The sequence below is a fragment of the Capricornis sumatraensis genome, chromosome 8 (genome assembly GCF_032405125.1).
Source record: "Capricornis sumatraensis isolate serow.1 chromosome 8, serow.2, whole genome shotgun sequence".
NCBI lineage: Eukaryota > Metazoa > Chordata > Mammalia > Artiodactyla > Bovidae > Capricornis > Capricornis sumatraensis.
The window spans coordinates 79,251,249-79,272,053 of NC_091076.1; the positions used below are offsets into that span (position 1 = coordinate 79,251,249).

General features: G+C 47.3%; 1 protein-coding gene across 1 annotated transcript in view; it reads left to right on the top strand.

Annotated features, from left to right (window-relative positions):
• Positions 1 to 776: 776 nt before the first annotated feature.
• The window catches only part of GLP2R (glucagon like peptide 2 receptor), a 41,707-nt gene continuing 21,678 nt past the window's right edge, over positions 777 to 20,805 (top strand). The window contains exons 1-8 of the mRNA XM_068977454.1: positions 777 to 965; positions 6,533 to 6,620; positions 8,756 to 8,860; positions 10,169 to 10,290; positions 16,082 to 16,188; positions 18,169 to 18,322; positions 18,743 to 18,902; positions 19,950 to 20,010. Coding sequence (XP_068833555.1) covers positions 777 to 965; positions 6,533 to 6,620; positions 8,756 to 8,860; positions 10,169 to 10,290; positions 16,082 to 16,188; positions 18,169 to 18,322; positions 18,743 to 18,902; positions 19,950 to 20,010 — 986 coding nt within the window. The remainder of the gene's footprint in view (positions 966 to 6,532; positions 6,621 to 8,755; positions 8,861 to 10,168; positions 10,291 to 16,081; positions 16,189 to 18,168; positions 18,323 to 18,742; positions 18,903 to 19,949; positions 20,011 to 20,805) is intronic.

Sequence of the window (20,805 nt, forward strand, 5' to 3'; positions counted from 1 at the left end):
GTGAGCTTCTCATTGCGGTGGCTTCTCTTGTGCAGCACGGGCTCTAGCACACTCAGGCTTCCATAGTCGTGGCACACGGGCTTAGCTGCTCCACGACACGTGGAATCTTGTTTTCCCCGGCCAGGGACTGAACCCATGTCCCCTGCCTGACCAGGTGGATTCCCAACCACTGGACCCCCAGGGAAGCCCACCGATGGGGGTTTTGCTTCAGGCCCTGGGGCAGGAGCTGCTGTCTCCTGGGCAGAAAAGCTGTCTTTCTGGAAGTCTTGGCATAAATAGGGCCCAGAGGAGACCCTGCCTTGGTAGCTGGGCTCAGCCCATCCTGGACAAATTTAAAGCCTCAATAACAAGTGTTCCCTGTGATGAAGATGCCCACCTCAGAACTGGAGGCCCATCCTCCCTCCACTGGTCCTCAGGGCCTGGAATCCAGGTCAGTCCCACCCTGGTCCTTTGCAGCTGGTGGGGCTTCAGAGGTGGAACCCACCAGCTGCCTTGCCTCTTCTCCTGGGCAGCCTCTGCCCAGGAAGTCCCAGCACTTGGGGGAGGTCTGGGAAAAATCTCCCTGCCTTTTGAGGGGGAGGCCGGGCGGGGGATGAGAAACTTTGGAGATTCGGTAGATGGCTCTAGACTGGGCCAGACGCTCTCGGGGGCGGCGTGCGGAGGGTTTGTGCAAACATCTTCTCGCTGGAGGAAGAGGAATGCAGGAGGCGGCTGCCGGCGGCACATCTTGGACTGTTCGAAGGATGTGCTGACACTTGTGACCCACAGCGAGAAAGATGAGGCTGGGGCCGAGCTGGGCAGGGTCCCGGAGGAGGGCAGTGAGCCCCCTGCCCGGAGCCCACGTGCTGCTCACAGGCACCCCTGCTGCCCAGGGGGCTGGGCCTCTCTCCTCCCCCTGCAAGCTGGCTCGCTGGACCCCTGCGAGGCCCTTCCTGGCCCTTCTGCTTCTGCTTTCCATCAAACAAGTAAGAGCCGTTTGTATTATTATTGTTATTGTTATGATTATCAGTCGTATGTATTTTCTGATGATAGAAGCACTTCAGGCCTCTTGTAGGCAATTTGGAAAATGTAAAATGGTATTAAGGCAATGACGATCAACCATAACCCAAGCCTTCAGAGGTAATCACTGTTGATATTTTGGCATATGTTCCTCAGATCCTTTTTCTATGCATTTTTTTCTTCCCCAGCTGGAATTAGGATGTGGAAAACATTTTGTATCCTGGTCTCCCCTTTACATCAGATGATAAGCATTTTTGCATGTCAGCGTGAACTCTGCAAATAGCATTTAAAGATTCCTGCATGTTTCCTTTGTTCACGTTCATCATTATTCCAGGTTTGAGTATTTAGATTGAATGAGTGGACTTTTTTTTCTTTCCTTCCTATCTTCCTTTTTCCTTCCTTCCTATTATAAAAATACAGAATGCTTATTGTTTACAAAAATAAACTCATAAAATCTGGAGATGTATAAATACAAACTACAAATTACAAATTACTCCCACCACCCAGAGATCACCCTTATTCACATTTTTTGGCTTACACTCACACTTTTCTACCATTTATTTACATATAGTTTAAAAGAAAAACAACAGAGGCTTAACTATAAATATTGTCTTGCAATCTGCTTTTCTCCTTAACAAAATACTTATTAAACCCAAGCTAACATTTTTGTTGAACACTTACTATGCTCCAGGTCTGGTGGCAGGTCTGGGGCTCTTTATCTTATTTCATGCTCTCAGCAAACCTAGGAGGGAGGTTTTCCTGTTTATCTTATTTACAGTTGAGAAAACTGAAGCTCAAGGAAGTTGAACGTTTTTCTATCAGAAAATTGAGCTCCACGGCATGATGTTTAAGGACTTCAGGGGTAAATCATAATGTATGTTTGTAACTATCTTCTTTAGTTGGGCATTCTGGTAGCTTGTTCTTTCGTATCCAAGGAGACGAGACATTTGCCCCTTCCCTTTGCAAGATTCCTTTCTTTTCAATTTTTTAAAATGTGTTTGGCTGAGCGGGGTCTTGTTGCAGCATTTGTTTTCAGTCGCTAAGTCGTGTCTGACTCTTTGTGACCCCATGGACTGCAGCATGCCAGGCGTCCCTGTTCTTCACTATCTTCTGGAGTTTGCTCAAACTCATGTCCATTGAGTCTATGATGCCATCCAACCAGCTGAGAACTCTTAGTTGCAGCATGTGGGGTCTAGTATCCTGACCAGGGATGGAACCTGGGCCGCCTGCAATGGGAGTGAGGATTTTTAGCCACCGGACCATCAGGGAGGTCCCTCAAGGTTTCTTCTTTATTCTGGGCCATGATGTGAAGGAGCTTCAGTTCCATTCACCTGAGTGAGGAAGTACTCTGAGAACTCAATGCTTCTCTTCTTCCTTTGGTCCATGGGCAGAGCTCATCTCTGCTTGCAGCCTTGAAAATCTGTATCCCTCCTGCCCCCACAGAGGGAGGGCTGGGGTGCTGGGTCTCATCAGTGCTCACCTTATCAGACTTTCTCTGATGCTGGTCCAGAACTGGATGGGCAGAAAACCCACACCAAATTCTCTACATCCACGTCCTCCCAGAGGCTGTAGACAGTAGGTGTGAACCCAGTCCAGGGTTGCCTGGGATTCTTGCCATGGGGGCTGCCTCTCGGCGAGTGACCGTAACGTTCCTGGGGGCAGGTGGCCTGGGACTTAGTGGCGCGGCCGTTGTTGGAAGAGTTGATACAGAGCTCTCACCCTTGCTCCAGTTCCCTGTCTCATATGCAAATGGAGTTTATATCCAGCTAACTCTCTGGTTTTGTGCATCTCTTCTCCACAACCAGGGGTCAGCTGTCCCTTAGGTGCCAAGTTCTGCTGCAGCACTTGGCGTTTTGTCATAATGGTCTTGCCCAAGTCCCACAACGAGCCTCTGAGAAGGTGACTGTCACTGACCACCAAGATTCGCAGGATCTTGCCTGATCACCTGCAATGATATAGCTTGTGAGCGGTGGAGACACTGCGCCTACCCCCAGGGTGCTTGAAAGTCCTGTGCTCTTTCTTCCCCAGCATTCCTTGGAAGCTGTTGACATACGAATATTTCTATGTGACAACAGCCGAATCTGCAGTGAGTCAGGCTGGCAGATGACGCTGCCCAAGCCACACCTTGGTATATTTATAATCGATAATGTGCCTATGGGCAGCCTGTCTTCCCCACCTCCACCACCCAGTCTGTTTTCAGAACCGCTTCCCTCTTTCTGTCCTGTGTTATGTGTATAAAATCCTGAAGACCCTCCTCTTGGTCACCCATCTTAAAACCCAACTTCTTTCTCCAGATGTTTATGTTATACGAGCCTTGGCGTAGATTTCCGTGATGACTTTTGCTCGTAGACGTTCGCCCTGCATGGATATAAATGACCATGGCATGTTTTTTTGGCAGGAAGTCACCATAAAATTCCCTTAATGAGAAATTCTCAGGGATAGTTTAGATTCTAAATTCAAGCTGGGAAACAGTACTATATCTTCATGCCCCCTTCCCACAGCTCAGCTGAGTTAATTAGGAGTTGCTTTGGTGTCAAAAAATATAAACTCTTCAGGCTTTTTAAGAAGTGAATGTGTGGTTCTTTCATACTTTCCTAATAGAAAGGTGCATAAATTAAAAAAAATTCTTTCTGGCTAGGATCATTTGGCAGTATATTGTCAAAAGCTTTTAAAAATGTATAGTTGATGACCCAGAAATTCCAACTCAAAGAATTTTCCCTAAGAAAACAAAGATGTGCTCGAGTGTTTAGCTGTGAATATTTTCATTACAGCATAATTTATATTAGCAAACATCTAGAACAATGTAGGTGTTCAATTTGCTAGAGGATTTGAGAAATAAACTGTATCACATTCATCCATAGAAAATTACAGAGCTCTTAAAATGGTGTTTTAGGAGTATAGTTTTTGAAATGGAAATATAGGCACAGTGTATATTCTAGTGGAAAAAGAGACTGCACAACAATATGATTTTCTTTTGGGTTAAAATGAGAGAGAAAAGAAAGAAAAAAGAGAAGGGATTGTATATGAGTGCAGAGAGAAGAGTCTGAAGGGAGATAGTTATTTCTGGGTAAAAAGACTAAGATTCCATTTCTTCTCCCCTTTCTGCTTGTCTTCATTTTTTATTTTATCGACAGTGAAGTCTATTCCTTTGGTAACAAAGAATAATAGAGGTTTTGTTGAAAGTAAGTCAACAGAAGCTTTTTTTTTTTGCCTTTTTCTTAATCCCTTCTCTGTTGAGTGAGTTGGTGCTGGTTACCGTTGCAAGAGAAAGAGGAATCAGGATTGAGCTGGATTTTTCCAGCTAGAAAATATCCACTCATCACGACTTTATTAGGATTTGGCTGTGATTGAACTTAGATTAGCCTTTCATGTTTTTGGTGTCCTTAGGACAAGTACCTGGGAAGATGATCAGAGTTTGTCCAGCTTTTCTAGACTGATCAGATTGAGTGCTACTTTGGTTTTATTTTTCCTTTTGACTATGGCTGTTAGTCATGGCAAAGAACAGGGCGATAAGAGAATGTTAGTCCATAGACAGCTCACATATACGATTGATTTTATTATCTCTCTCTCTCTGTTAGGTCCTGGTGCATATAAACTACTTTTTCCAAGGAAAGGTCGTCACTTGGGTGACTTGGAGGATTCTGGAAGCTGACGATTTGGTTATCAACATCTTTGCCAAATTTGTAAAATTAATATAGTCAGTTATGTTCCCATTAGGACGTGTATTTCTTTAAACAGTGTGTTGCTAATGTACCATCATGCCTCTCGGGCCATAACAGAGAAAGAGAGATTATTAATGGAGATTTAAAATGCACTGGAAACAGAAACCAAGGGATAAATACCAATTATTTCATCATCATTATCATCATGATAACTACTTACTGGCTAATCCCATGGTTCCCAAACTGTGTGCTAACATGTCCCAGGGCACCCCTGCTGTGAACGGGCAGGGGTGCTGTTAGGAATTTTAATTTTTTGAGGGAAGCAGGGATACACTCCATCTGCGAATGACGAACTCGAGGTAATCCATGGTTTCAACGTTATATGGCACTACTTTCCCTTGGATGATGTATCTTTGCAAAGCTGGGATTCTTTGCAGCTGCTGTGACAAAAAGCAAACACTGCAAAAATCAGGGTGGAACAGGAACACAGGTGGTAGTGGTCAATCTGACTGTTAGGCTTGAGATGTTTTACTATCCCCACTGGGCTTCCCTGGTGGCTCAGACAGTAAAGAATCTACCTGCAATGCAGGAGATATGGGTTCGATCCCTGGGTTGGGGAGATCCTCTGGAGGAGGGCATGGCCACCCACTCCAGGATTCCTGCCTGGAGAATCCCCATGGACAGAGGAGCCTGGCGGGCCCCAGTCCACGGGGTCACAGAGATTCGGAATGACCGAGCGACTAAGCACAGCACACATCATCCCCAGTAGGTACTAAGTTGTTGGGAGGTAGACTAGATACTTAGTAAGTTGCTTGGCCTATTTACTTAATTAATGGCACTCTGTTTGTTTTTGGCTGCTCTGGGTCTTTCTGCTCTGCACGGCTTTCTTTAGGTGCAGCACATGGGCGTCTCCGTGAGGGGGCTCCTCGTGCTGTGGAGCACAGGCTCTAGGTGTGCGGGCTTCAGTACTCGTGGCATGGGGGCTTAGTTGCCCTGCAGCAAGCTGGGTCCTCCCGGACCAGGGGTCAAACCCGTGTGCCCTGCATTGGCAGGCGAATTCTTAACCACCGGACCTCCAGGGAAGTCTGATTAATGGAACTTTAGATTCGGTATTTCTATTGGCCTGGGGGTGCTGTGGGAAAATTATTAAGACTGGAAAGGAAGCAAGAATTGAGAAAGTTTGGGAACCTCTAGTCTAACGATGACCACACTTGCTGTCTTCAGAAAGCTGTCTGGAAAACTTGCGAAGGAACTACTCACAGACCCTGAGGCTGCCATGGGACTGGGTCTGGGGCATGCTGGGCAGTGGTGAGGGCGAGGGTGAGGTGGACTGAACTAACTACTCAGGAGGGGAAAACTGGCTACCTGTAGGGCTCGTGGATGGTTTTCGTTTGTTTTGTTCTCTCTGTGTGCATGTGTGTGTTTGAGTGCCTTTCAATAGAATATCTCTGCAATTTACAATAGCCTCCCCCATATCTGGCTTCCCAGGTGGCTCAGTGGTAAAGAACCTGCCTGCCAATGCGAGAGATGCAGGTTTGATCCCTGGGTCGGGAAGACCCCCTGGAGAAGGAAATGGCACCCCACTCCAGTATTCTTTCCTGGAAAATCCCAGTGGACAGAGGAGCCTGGTGGGCTGCAGTCCATGGGGTCACAAAAGAGTTGGGTGTGACTTAGTGACTAAACAACAGCAGCAATATTTAAGATAGGACATAAGATACAAAAGAAATTGCTCCGTGGTGCAGGCCATTGTGGGCTTATCAGTGGGGAGGTTTGAGAATCATGGTGTGAGGTAATAATTTGTGATAAAATGTGATAACATGCTTGCTGGTAACTGGAGTTCACTATGTTTTGTTTTTTTTTTTTCTGCTCAGGTTACAGGATCTCTGCTTGAGGAGACAACTCGGAAGTGGGCTCAGTACAAAGAGAAGTGTCTGAGAGACTTACTCAAGGAAACTTCTGGTAAGCACATGTATCAGTTATCTATGGCTGTGTAACAGATAGTCCCAAAGCTTAGTGGCTCAAAACAGTAATATCAATGATTTATTATGTCTCATGTACCTTCTCAGGTGGCGCTAGTGGTAAAGAACCTGCCTGCCAATGCAGGAGACGTAAGGGATGCCAGTTTGATCCCTTGGTCAGGAAGATCCCCTGGAGGAGGGCATGACAACCCACTCCAGTATTCTTGCATAGAGAATCCCATGGACAGAGGAGCCTGGTGGGGTACAGGCCACAGTGTTGCAAAGAGCCAGACACAACTGGAACGACTTAGAGTGCACACATTTCTCTCACAGCTTCTGTGTGTCAGGAATTCAGGCTGAGGATATTGGGGAGGGCTTATATCTGCTCTGCAATGTCTGGAGTTTAGCTGAAAGATTCAAAGACCGGAGGCTGGAATCATCTGAAGTCTGGTTCATGCCTGCATCTGCTGGTTGATGCTGGGAGTCATGCTGGGGCTGTTGGCCAGGCCACATCCACGTGGCCTCTCCTAAGGCCTGGGCGTCCTCACAGCACAGTGGCTGGGTTGCAAGCACAAGCATGAACAGAGGCCATGTTGCCTTTTGTGACCTAGCCTTGGAAGTCACTTCTGCTGTGTTCAGTTGGGTCAGACAGTTACAAAGGCTACCCACCTCCAATGTAAAAGAGCATGCAAGATGGAATATACATGCCTGTGACCGCGTTTGATATAAGCCTTGTGTCATGGTACCTTGACCACCTAATCACATGACATGAGCCCCTGTCATAGATGAACCCAGGAATCTATCATACGTGTGTGTGGGAGTGGTGTCCTTCAGTCTCCCGTGGAGCTAACTTTTATCTAGGACTGCCCTAGGTTGAGCGCATTCTAGCAAAGATGTTAATAGTTTGGTCAGCCCACAGCCTTTCCTGTTTACATGCTGGGTCTCTGGGTTCATCCAGATTCTTTTTTGTCGAGAAAAGAAAGAAGTAAGAAGCCTTGGCCCCCTGCCTCTGAGACTGGTCAGCTGTGGATGGAAGCTGCCCCATCCTTCATCTCCTGGCTTCTTTCAGATGACTTCACTCAGGGACCTGGAGCTTGACAGGACACTAGAAACTCTCTCTGCCTTTTCCTGACCCAAAGGCAGTCCGGTCTCCAAGCCATGCCTCCTTCCTTTTAAATATCCTTTAGCTAAGCAGGTGGCCGCCAAGGCTTGATTCATTATAGGAACCACTTCCATCTTGAGGAAAATTGCTTTCTAAGAATAGGGAGGCCTTGCTGATCTGGAGCCTCCCTGTGGGCAGCTCATCTCGACAAGCTCACGCAGGCTAGGTGCTGACTGGGTGCTGATCTAGCAGCCAGTCTACAGGGTGCCCCAAGCTCCAGACCTGTGGCTCAGTCCTGATAGCAACAACCTGGCTCTTCACTCTGAGTGGCCCCTGAGTTCTAGCCTAATAGGGAGCCCACGGTAGGAAATGATGTTTGCTAACCAGGAGTGAGGAGCTTGCAATGTGGAAGTTTGGGGTCCAGCCTGAAGCCCCTTCGTTTGATCCTGGGGGCTCATAAAGCTGATGCTTACTTAATAGCATCTCATTGCCAAGCACCAGCTCATCCTCTGAGCTGCTTGAGAGTCCCAGATATTTCATAATGATCATCGGCTTCGTCTTCAAACAGAGGAATCTGACCAAGTAGTGCTTGACTCAGGTACACGTGACGAGAACCTCAACCCTGCAGATGCCCTTCCATCCACCGGTCATTTTGCACATTTCATAGATATAACTGGTGAGGGTTTGAGAATTATTTAGTTAATTACAGGACAGAAGACGCTGGCTGAACCTCTAAGTGTCCTCCTGACCCTGAGTTTCTGCGAGAGTTCAGCCCGTGTAAAGTAAACCAACACCAGTGTGACGTGTGTGTTGACATGAAAGCCTGGACCACCGCCAGGGGTCAGGTTGGGTAGACAGAGCCACATGTGGGGCTGCGTGAAGCATTCCCGTCCTCCCCGCATGGCTCCTCATCCTTGATCTGACACCAGAGAGTGGGACGCCCTGGCTGGTCCCTGCTTGGGCCACACCAGCTTCAGTGCCAGTGAGGTGGGCTCTGGGCTCCACCAGTTTATTTTGCCCATTTTTCTCTGCAGGCACAGTCTGTAATGGGACCTTCGATCAGTACGTGTGCTGGCCTCATTCCACACCTGGAAATGTCTCTGTCCCCTGCCCTTCCTACTTACCTTGGTGGCGCGAAGGTAATAAGTCTTATTTTACCAATATCTAACATTTCCTTTAAGGCTTCCCTGGATAGAGCAGCCAGGGTTTGGTTAGGAGGGGGCTCCAATCAGATAGTTTTCTCCAGCCCTCTTCTCCCATGAAAGGTCTCCTCTTAGCTGTCAGTAGCACGTCTTCCTTTTCCTCTCTGCTTCTTCTCTTGTCTTCCTGCAAGTCTTCTGTGCCTGGAGGCTCTGCTTGTATCCTGGTCCTCTCTCCTTTGAAAATCCAGGCCTGGCTACCACAGATGTGGCTGCAGAGTTCTCGAGAGATGAGCTTAGAGGAAGAAGCATTTTAGAATGTAAGAAGGGAGAGAATAAGTAAGTAAGTGTCAGTTGCTCAGTCATGCCCAACCCTTTGTGACCCCATGGACTGCAGCCCACCAGGCTCCTGTGTCCATGAGATTTTCCAGGCAAGGATAGTGGAATGGGTTGCCCTTTCCTTCTCCAGGGCATCTTCCTGACCCAAGGATTGAACCCTGGTCTCCTGCAGTGCAGGAAGATTCTTTACTGACTGAGCTAGAAGGGAAGCCCAAGGAAGAGAGCATACTGGCAGAAAAAGACCGAGCAATGAAGCCGGGCCTGTGCTTCATGCTTTGGGCTTTAAACTCCCCTCTGTAGAGATGTGGAGCCACTGAAGGTGTTAAGGCATGAGGAGGTGGTGTGGGGAGCTGACATGGGTAGCCTGTGGCCGATGGACTGAGGGATGGAGGGAGATCACAAGGGCAAGTCTGGAAGCTCCTGCAGTGGTCCAGAAAAAGAGGATGAGGATGTGGATTCAGGCAGAGGCAATAGGTTGGGAAGAAGAGGAAAGAGGAAAGAAAAGAACTGGAGGTGGAACAGTCAAGACTTGTCATCAGAAGTGGGAACTGAGGGACTGAGAGGGTAGGACCCCACCCAAGGGCACAGAGCTTGTAGGAGGCGAAACTGGCTTGGTCGTGCCCTTTATTCTCCATGGTATGGCCTCTTGGGCATCAGCAGGCTCCAGGTCTGTGTCTCCCAGCTGGGCTGCACCTTGAAGGGCTGTCACATCTGAGTCACCAAGGACTTTGGGTAAACACAGCAGACATTAACGGATTGTGGTTTGCTACAAAATGTAGAGGCTTCCGTGTTTTTCCTTCCATCCCAAATAAACAGTGAGGATGCTAACGAGTCCCCCGAAGGGGAAGTGAAAATTCCTCTTCCCTGGGATTTTTCCACAGCTTTGCAGTGAGAATGAGGGCCTTCCCACGTGCTCGGAGAGCGGGCTGCGTGCTCTGACCTTTCCCCTAGAGCTGTGTTTACTTTCAGAGAACTCAGGAAGGGCCTACAGATACTGCCTGTCTCGGGGTGCTTGGCAGACGCTGGAAAACTCCACAGATATTTGGCAGGACAACTCTGAATGCGCCGAGGATCACAGCTTCAAACAAAAAGTGAGTTGGCTGGGCTCGGTGAGGGCGGACCTCGGGGCCCAAACCACCCTGTGCAGGGGCTCCACGCAAGGAGCCTGCCCCAGCGCATCGGCCCCAGACTCACTTGGCAAGGTCTTTGGTCACACAAAACCGCAATTCCAGTGGCAGACACAGCCTGTCTTCTGCTGCTGGGCTGAGACATGAACCCCTAAGGAAAGACAGCCAGCGTCTGTGCTTGCTGCTCCTGCCGCCTGGCCCACCTTTCCCCAGCTGTTCTTCGGCTTCTCCTTCCCCAAAGTCACATTTCAAAGTCAACGTCTCCTTTCAAGCGAAGTCTTCCAAGGCCACCCCATGGAGAATGGTCTCTCCAGCCTTGACAGCACCTGTCACTCTCCGACAGAGTGTCCTGAGAGAACACACCTAGCATCTGGTTACAAGCTCAAGGCCAAGGGCCCAGGCAGCCCACCTTCATGTCCAGAGTCTTTGCTTCCTAGCTTTCTCTCTCTCTTTTTTTTAAATATGGAATTTCCATTTCTTTCTTTTACTGTTTCTAATTCTTTTTTAAAAATAGTTTTATTTATTTGGGCCGTGCGGGTCCTCATTGCTGAGCAGGCTCTTCTCTCGTGGTGGCAAGCAGGGGCCCCGCTCTCGTCTCAGTCCACAGGCTTCGCACTGTGGTGGCTTCTCTCACTGCAGAGCAAGAGCTCTAGGGAGCTCGGGCTTCAGTAGTTGTGGCACATGGCTCAGCCGTTGCAGCTCCCGGGCTCTAGAGAGTTGTGCTGCATGGGCTTAGTGGCTCCTTGGCGTGTGGGATCTTCCCAGACCAGGGATTGAACCCGTGTCTCCTGCATTGGCAGACAGACTCTATCACTGAGCCACCAGGGAAGCCCTGTTTCTAATTCTTAAAAAAATTTTTTTCTAATTTATTTTATTTATTTTTGGCTGCGCTGAGTCTTTGTTGCCACGCAGGCTTTCTCCAGTTGAGGTGAGTGGGAGTTGCTCTCTGGGTGCAGCCAGCCAGCTTCTCGTTCCTGTGGCTTGTCTTGCTGTGGAGCACGGGCTCTAGGCCCTCGGGCTTTGGTGGTTGCTACTCCCAGGCTCTAGAGCACAGGCTCAATAGCTGCGGTCAACGGGCTTAGTTGCTCTGAGGCATGTGTGATCTTCCTGGATCAGGGATCGAATCCGTGCCTCCTGCATTGGCGGGGGGCTCCTTAACCCCTGGGCCACCAGGGAAGCCCCTTTGCTTTCTAGCTCTTCTTACCACACCCTTCACTGCTCTGGGCCTCTGCTTCCCCCTGCCCCAGCAGAGCACATTTACTGCCCAAGACCGCACGAGGGTTTAAAGAGCTGACAGACGTACAAGTCTCCGGATAAAGCCTGACCCCTCGTCACCACGACGTAAAGTAAGAGTGCCAGCTCCACCCTTAGGATCCATCTGGGTTGCTGGGCAGTGAATCATCGTGTTTGTGGTTCACTTCCTTTCCCCAGTGGGAACTGGCCGGGCCTTGAGTCTCAGGTCTATCACGTCTTCCCATCAGGCATGAAGAGCCTTCCATCACAGCCTCTCTATCTGCAGGGAATTTTTTCTAAACCTCTCTTTAACTTTATTCCTTGACTGGCGTTGGCAGAATTCCATGTTCCCTAGACCATGTGACAGGCCACACCTCTTAAAGTTATTAAAATCATGCCTGCGGTTGGGTTGGATTCAGCTTATCTCAAGATTTTGTCTGACTGTTGTGACAGCACCATGCTCTTGTTAACTTCATGCTGTGATTTGGGCAAACTGTATACATTTCTTATCTTCCCTACTGGACAAAGCTGCTTGAGAATAATAACAAAGTCATAGTCATATCTGAACAGCTGCCACCCTCTGGCACAGTGAGTACTTCATAAATATTGAATGGTTCCACAGATTCTGAGTCAGTGGGGATGTGGTGGGGTCAAGGCATCCATACCGATGGGGAGGTTCCCCCGGTGACTCTGAAGGGATATAGTGGTGACCGAATTCACCAGCTGGTGTGAAATGCCTGCCACTTGCTTTGGGCTCAGGTCAGGCAACTGGGACTGCAAAACAAGATTGAAAAGCTGAACTTTTCAAGACAGGAAGGAAAGGTTCTCTCTTTAGAGCAGTGAGACACAGACATTGCCTCCTCCTCTGTGAACGATCATATTTCTAAGAAATCAAACACTTCACAAAATGTTTCTGGCCGTGTTTACCTGTGTTTCTAGTAGAGGGTTGAATTTTTGCCCAAACAAGGCTAGTGTTAGTAAGTCTTTGCCCTTTGGGGTTTTGGAAAATGAGATGTGTTATGTTCTTCCAACTAACAACACACTGGGGGTCCTTATGCATAGTAATTGGTGCTTTTTGAGGATATTGTGTGTGTGTGTCTGTGAGTGTCTTTCAAAACTGTACACACTTAATACCGTTTCTGTCTTAGCTGTGCACTCATCATGCACGGTGGCCGTAACTTGTACAGTTTGAAGTGTGACAACAAGCGCCACTGATTCTCTAAAATTTCAGTTAGAAGATTGGTTCTTATCATAGATCTTAGCAACCTCAACATGTGATTTTTTCTTTCCTTATTAACTCAAGAGCTCTCATCTCTTCACTTAAAGTAAGCACTTTATGACTTCTCTTTGGCACATCCAAATTGCCAGCATCACTACTTTTGGGGGCCATTGTTAGGTAGAATGGGGCTTCCCAGGTGGCTCAGTGGTAAAGAACCCACCCGCTAATGCAGGAGACATAAGAGATATGGGTTTGATACCTGGGTCAGGTAGATTCTCTGGAGGAGGGCATGATAACCCACTCTAGTATTCTTGCCTGAAATCCCATGGACAGAGGAGCCTGGCAGGCTACAGTCCATGGGGTTGCAAAGAATCAGATGCAACTTAGGAACTAAACAACAACAAACTAAGTAGAATAAGGGTCACTTAAAACACAGACTCTGCTGTGCCAAGACAGTCTAGCTAATAACCGAGAGGGCTACTAAGTGACCAAAGAAAAGTTGATAAACTGGACTTTATCAAAATTAAAAACTTAGGCTCTTTTAAAGACACTTAAAAAATAAAATAAACCTAGACAAAACTAGACAGCATATTAAAAAGCAGAGACATTACTTTGCCAACAAAGGTCAGTCTAGACAAAGATATGGTTTTTTTAGTAGTCATGTATGGATGTGAGAGTTGGACCATAAAGAGAGCTGAGTGCTGAAGAATTGATCCTTTTGAACTGTGGTGTTGAAGAAGACTCTTGAGAGTCCCTTGGACTGCAAAGAGATCAAACCAGTTGATTAAAGGAAATCAGTCCTGAATATTCATGGGAAGGACTGATGCTGAAGCTGAAACTCCAATACTTTGACACCTGATGTGAAGAACTCATTGGAAAAGACCCTGATGCTGGAGGTAATTAGATGGCATCACCAACTCAATGGCCATGAGTTTGAGCAAGTTCCAGGAGTTGGTGATGGACAGAGAAGCCTGGTGTGCTACAGTCCATGGGGTCCCAAAGAGTCAGACATGACTGAGCAACTGAACTGAAAAAAATAAAAAGGCAAGCCATAAAGCAGAAGAAAATACTTGCAAAACATGTACCTGATGGGTTTATGTCTAGAATATATAAAGATTTACAATTCAAAATTAAGACCAATGATCCAGTTTAAAAGACAGCCAAATATTTGAATAGATACTTTACCAAATAAAACATACAGATGGCAAATAAGCACATGAAGTGATTCTCAACATCATTAATCATTAGCAAAGTGCAAATAAAACCGCCATAAGACACTACGGCATACCCATTAGAATGACTGAAATGCAAAAGACTGATTACAGGAAACGTTCGTCGATTCTTGAGCAGCTGGCACTCTGGCTGGAATGTAAACTGACACAACTTATTTAGAAAACAGTCTGGCAGTTTCTTAAGAAGTTAAAGCATATACCATGCTACCCTGTCATTCTATTTCTAGATATTTATCTGAGAGAAATGAAAACCTGTGTCCATATAAAATCTTGTACAGAATTTTTCAGAGCAACTTTATTTGTGAAAGTTAAACTCTGAAAGCAATCCAAAAGTCCATCAATGGGTGAGTGTATAAGTAAATTGTGGTATATTCATAATAGAATACTACTCAACAGTAATACTGGTTTATAACATTATTTGAGTTTCACGTGAGCGACCCTGTATTGCTACCTCTGTAAACCCTACAGCATGCTCACCACCAAAAGCTTACTTTCCATCTATCACCATAGAGTTGATCTCCTTTACCAAATTTACCTTTCTCCCTGCCTCTCCCCCTCTGATAACCACCACTCTGATGTCTGTGTATACAGGTTTATTTTTGTTTGATTTGATCATTTATTTGTTTTGTTTGTTTTTGATTGTTCATTTTTAATATTCCACATACAAGTGAAATAATACAGTATTTATCTTTCACTGTCTGACTTATTTCACTTAGCATAATACCCTCGAGCTTCATCCATATTTTCAAAAAATGCTGGCTGAGTAGTATTCTTGAGAGCCCCTTGAACAGCAGGGAGATCGAACCAGTCAATCTTAAGGGAAATCAACTCTGAATACTCATTGGAAGGACTGATGCTGAAGCCAAAGCTCAAATAATTTGGCCACCTGATGTGAAGAGATGACTCACTGGAAAAGACCCTGATGCTGGGAAAAATTGAGGGCAGGAGGAGAAGGGGAGGATGAGATGGTTGGATGGCATCACTGACTCAATGGACACGTTTGAGCAATCTCTGGGAGACAGTGTAACACAGAGAGCCTGGCATGCTGCAGTTCATGGGGTTGCAGAGTTGGACATGACTGAGCAACTGAACAACAAAAACAACAGCAAAGGAATGAGCTAAGATACATGCTATGACAAGGATGAATCTCTAAATAATTACTCTGAGGGAAATAAGCCTGACAGAAAATTGAATATGTATACGGTTCCATTTATAAACATTCTAGAAAATGCAAACTTGTCTCTAAGGGCAAGAAACAGAGGAGATGAATTACAAAGGGTCACAGGAAACTTCGGGGAGGTGATGGAAATGTTCATTATCTTGAATGTGGTGATGACATCAGAGATATGGTCATGTCCAAATTCCCCAAGGTTTATACTTTCAATATGTGCAGTTTTCTGTATCCCAATTATACTTCTGTGAAGCTGATGAACTTCTGTTATGGTTATGCAGAGAACTTTAGGCATAATCTAGCAGATAATACATATTAACTGTGGGTTCTTGTGCAAAAATTTATTCAGAAACCTATCTTGATGGCTATATGCACAATGGATTGAGTGAGAAGGGATTCCATTAGAAAATCCCACAGAATTTCCAGTAAACTATCCTCTGTTCACCATCGGGCTATCCTGGGACTCAGAAAATATTCCAGTGTTCAACTGGGTCTTTGTTTAAGGGATCACCTATGAAGAGTTATTTTAGGGGGGAGATATCGAGATGGAAAGCTGGCCCTGTCTTCCAGAGAGAGAGGCCCCTACACTCTAGCAACAGCACATCCAGGGGCAAAGAAGCTGTCTTCATTCCCAAGGCACCCCCTGGTCCTGGGCACAGTTCTCATAGGATATTGTGAATCTTGGTGCATCACTGCTGGGTGGTGGGACCAACCACGGAGGTGAGACCCATTCTTCACTCATGAAGGTTCCTTGAACTCCGAGATGTGCCAGAGGGCTATGGTATCAACAAGTGTCCTCGGGTTCAAACCTAGATCCGTGGTGGTCGGGGGCATGGATCCAGGGTCGGATGCCACAGCTGCCTGGCTTACTGGTCACGTCTGCTGTTCCTCTGCGCTCAGGTTGGACGCCGCACCTTGCTGTCGACGCTGCAGCTGTTGTACACGGTGGGCTACTCTCTCTCCATCGTCTCGCTCTTCCTGGCTTTCACCCTCCTCTTGTTTCTCCGGTGAGTGGAACTGCTGCCTGCACGTGCTCAGGCAGGTATCCAGGCATGTGCTCACTGGCTCCCTTGAGAAGGCAGGAGACCAGGCTGGGTGACTCCATGGCTCATCAGAGCTGGAGGGGATCTGTGACAGTCTCCAGTCCACCCATCCCATTTTTGTAGGCAAAGGGAAGGGATCTGGGAGGTCCAAGGAGAGGTACTGAGCCACCCTGGGTTGCAAAGCACAGCTAGGACTGGAATCTGGGGCTCCCAACTCTGCCTTTGTCTCTTTGGATTAGATGAGCTCTGCCCAAACTCCTGGTCCCTGCTCTAAACTCCTGCTCTACATACCCATGCCTGCCACAGCCCATTCTCACCATAGCTCCACTGGATGCACTATTTTTATGGACAAGATTAAGAAACTTCCCCAAAGCATATTAGTGAGTGGGAGAGCTGGGGTTTTAACCCAGGACCCTCGGACTCCAATTAGCCATTAACCATTTGAGGATGCTGGGCCCTGTTCTAAAGCATGTTACATGCATTAAGTCATTTAAGTCTCTTTCTAATCAGAATTAAGATGAATTCTAATCCTTGGAGATTAGCCTTATTATCACCCCCATTTTATGAGTGGGTTAACTGAAACACAGGGAGATGAAGTGACTTGCCCACAGTCACACAGCTGGTGAGTCATGGAGCCAAGATCATAAGCAGGTGGTCCAGAGGCTGAGCACTTTCATTCCTTCATTGTAGTGTTTTTCAGAATCCAAAACGAGTGTATTTTACTAAGGAATTTTAGAAGTCACTCAAGTGAGATACTTACAGACCCATTAAGGAGCCCTCCAGGGCTGTCTCCTGGTCTTGGTCAATTCAAGAACCTAATGGAGTGTAACGTGGTAGAGTGAGCATTCAACACAGATGCGGAGACCTGGATGGGGACCCTGGATGCTGGTTCCAGAGCCACTCCCACCTGGGCTCTGCCAGGTCCAGGTCAGGCCCCACCTGCTCCCTCAACCCCATGATGTTCTTTAGCTCCTGGAGCAGAGAGCGGGGTCATGACCACCTGCCCCAGTGGGAGAGCAATCGCCGAATAACAGGAGAGAATTCTGCAGCCTGTGCCCACTGCCGTCGGTGACCACCTCCACTCACGTTCCCAAAGTCTCAGAACAAGGCCAGGAGAAGATAACTGCCCAGCCCCAGAAGAAGTAACTTGAGCAGCCCCTGGGTCGACCATGTCTTCATTTTTGTCTCTGGCTCTGAGGAGAGCAAGACCCAGTCCCTGCCCAGCCTAGGGAGAAGAATGCATGAATCATGAAACCCAGACCTGCTCAAATCTTTTTGGAAACTGAAAAAGTAATAATAGCTCTAGAGGGAGGCAGGACAGGGCATGTGCCGCACGGGGGCATAGGCGGGGCTCTGAGAACACAGCGATGGAAAGGGGCCCTTTTGCCTAGAGAGACCAAGGGTGCAGTTTTACGTCGACTGGCGCTGGAGGCTTCAGGTAGGTGAGGGAGGTCATGAGAGTTGACATTTTCTGGGTACTTATTAAGTGCCAGGTGCTGTGTGAGCACTTTTCACCCATTAACTGGTTGAATCCTCATGTAGCCTTTGCGGCGAGTGCTCATGTTCTTAGAGGGAGTAGAGACTTGGAGAGCCATATATGGACCTCAGAGTATCTGAATCTAAATCTCACCTCTGGCACTTACTTCTCTGGGACTGTGATGTAAGTGGTTGCAAGGAGTAAGGATGCCCTTAAATACGTCCACATGCAAATAGCTTGGAGCGTGGCCTGGCATGTTATCAAATGGTACCTGTTATTCTCCTCGTCTTACAGATGAGGAAAATGAGGCAGAGAGAGGTAAGATCCTTTACGCCATCCATCCAGCTCTGCAGCCTACACTCTGCAACCTGTGCCCTTTGGTGGCGCATACACAGGTTTCAGGTACACGCCTGTTGGTCTGAGCCATTCTTTTCTGAGGGAAGACCCTTGGTTTTCTCCCTGCCCAGAAAACTCCACTGCACACGTAACTACATCCACATGAACTTATTTGCCTCTTTCATCCTGAGAGCCCTGGCTGTGCTGGTGAAAGACGTCATCTTCTACAAATCTTACTCCAAGAAGCCCAACAGTGAGAAAGAGTGGCTGTCCTACGTGTCGGAGGTATGTGCTTCCCCATCCCTGGGCTCTACCTGGTGGATCAGTCCTGGGAATCAGAGAGCAGGAAGGTGAGGCTGGGGAGTGGATGACAGAGAGAAAGGGGTGTCAGTCTTTCCAGTAAGAGATACATCACATGATTTTTTTTTTTAAGCCAACATCCCGAGAATGGGTTGCAAAGAGTCGGATATGACTGAGCGACTAAGCATAGCAGAGAGTGCATATAACAAGAACACTGACCGTGGTGTATGTACACTGTGCTGTAGTCTATTAAGTGTGCAATAACACTGTGTCTAAAAAACTATTGTGTCTGAGAGAGAGGGGAGTTCAGAGGCAGGGACTTGTGTGGGGAGGCCCTGCTCCCCTCCGCTGTGGTCCAGATGCTGAGGAACCTGGACTCACCCCCAGGTACTCTGTCCTTTCCAGATTTCTGCCTCCTGCCGCTCAGCCCAGGTCCTCTTGCACTACTTTGTGGGCGCCAATTACTCGTGGCTGCTCGTCGAAGGCCTTTACCTTCACACGCTGCTGGAGCCCATAGTGTTTTCAGAAAGGCGGCTGTGGCCCAGATACCTGCTGGTGGGTTGGGGTGAGTGACCTGAACCGGGATCTGTCTGAACATGGGAGCCCAGTAGAGCTTTTGGTTGGAGTTGGAGGGAGGTTTCTGGGATAGATAATTTGTCAATGACAAGAGACTCTGAAGAGAGAGGTAGTGTGCGTGTGTGTGTGTGTGTGTGTGCGTGCGCGCATATGCACGTGTGTGTACACATGTGTGCATGCACCTGCGTGTACATTTATGTAGATATAGGTGCTGTAGACCCAATACACACATTCAAAAATTGGGAAGGTTTCTGGTAGGATCAGATGACCTTCCTCCTAACCTGTCCCCAACTGTGTTATCTACTAGGGCTGCCATAACAAATGCCACAGACTGTGTGGCTTAAAATGCAGATGTTTATTTCTCAAGATTCTGGAGGCTGAGAAGTGTGAGACTGTGGCACCAGGATGGTTGAGTTCTGATGAAGTTCCTCTTCTTGGCTTGCAGACAGCTGCCTTCTAGCTGTAGCCTCATATCAGTGTAGAGAGAGAGAGAGGAAGCAAGCTCTCTGGTCTCTTCTGATAAGGACAGTAATCCCATCATGATGACCAGCTCCTACACACATGCCATCTAAACCTAATTACCTCCAAAGGTCCCTTCTTCAAATGCCATCACACTGGGGTTTAGGGCTTCAACGTATGCATTTGGGGGACACAAACATTCAGTCCATGGGCCAACCAAATCTCCAGGATGAGATCTGGAGCTCTTGCTGCCATAGATTCTTGGGGAAGTTGAGGTTGCAATAATCAGAGGGACTAACTCTGGCCTGGGATTCAGGAGGCTTGATTAACATCTTTGGATTTACTCTAAGCTACTTTGTGACAGGTGGCAAATTTTTTCTCCTCTCTGCCCCCAGGTTTCCCAACAAATGGATGGCTCTGTGCCATCTGTAGGTCTCTCCAGCTCTCACAGTCCACATTTCTATGATGTCTGGTTTTTTATAATTTTAACCAGGTGTACTTGGCCCATCAGGGTGGGGTGGGCAGTAGGCAAGTGTGGCCAACCAGCCCTTGACTCCATGTCCATGTTTTCTCCCAGCCTTCCCGGTGCTCTTCGTTGTGCCCTGGAGCATTGCCCGTGCTCAGCTGGAGAATACCGGGTAGGTAGCTCACCTTTTTTTGAACTTCCATGAGCTAGTTATTCCGAGATGTACTATGTGGTGTGCTCAGCCATGTCCAACTCTTGGTGACCACATGGACTGCAGCCCACCAGACTCCCTCTGTCCATGGGATTTCACAGGCAAGAAGACTGGAGCAGGTTACCATTTCCTTCCCAGGGGATCTTCCTAGTCCAGCGATTGAACCCACATCTCCTGGATCTCCTGCATTGGCATGCAGGTTCTTTACCACTGAGCTACCTGAGAAGCCGCATTCCAAGACAGGCCCCAATATAAGGAAATAAATCATTTTCCCAAAGAGTATATTTACTCCCTTCCATTTGGGCGATCTAGAATATATTTAAGAAATCAGATTGATGATATTCTTTGCAGCCAAAGATGGAGAAGCTCTATACAGTCAGCAAAAACAAGACCAGGAGCTGACTGTGGCTCAGATCATGAACTCCTTATTGCCAAATTCAGACTTAAATTGAAGAAAATAGGAAAAACCGCTAGACCATTCAGGTATGACCTAAATCAAATCCCTCATGATTATACAGTGGAAGTGACAAATAGATTTAGGGGACTAGATCTGATAGATAGAGTGCCTGATGAATTATGGACGGAGGTTCGTGACATTGTACAGGAGACAGGGATCAAGACCATCTCCATGGAAAAGAAATGCAAAAAAGCAAAATGGCTGTCTGAGGAGGCCTTACAGATAGCTGTGAAAAGAAGAGAAGTGAAAAGCAAAGGAGAAGAGGAAAGATATAAGCATCTGAATGCAGAGTTCCAAAG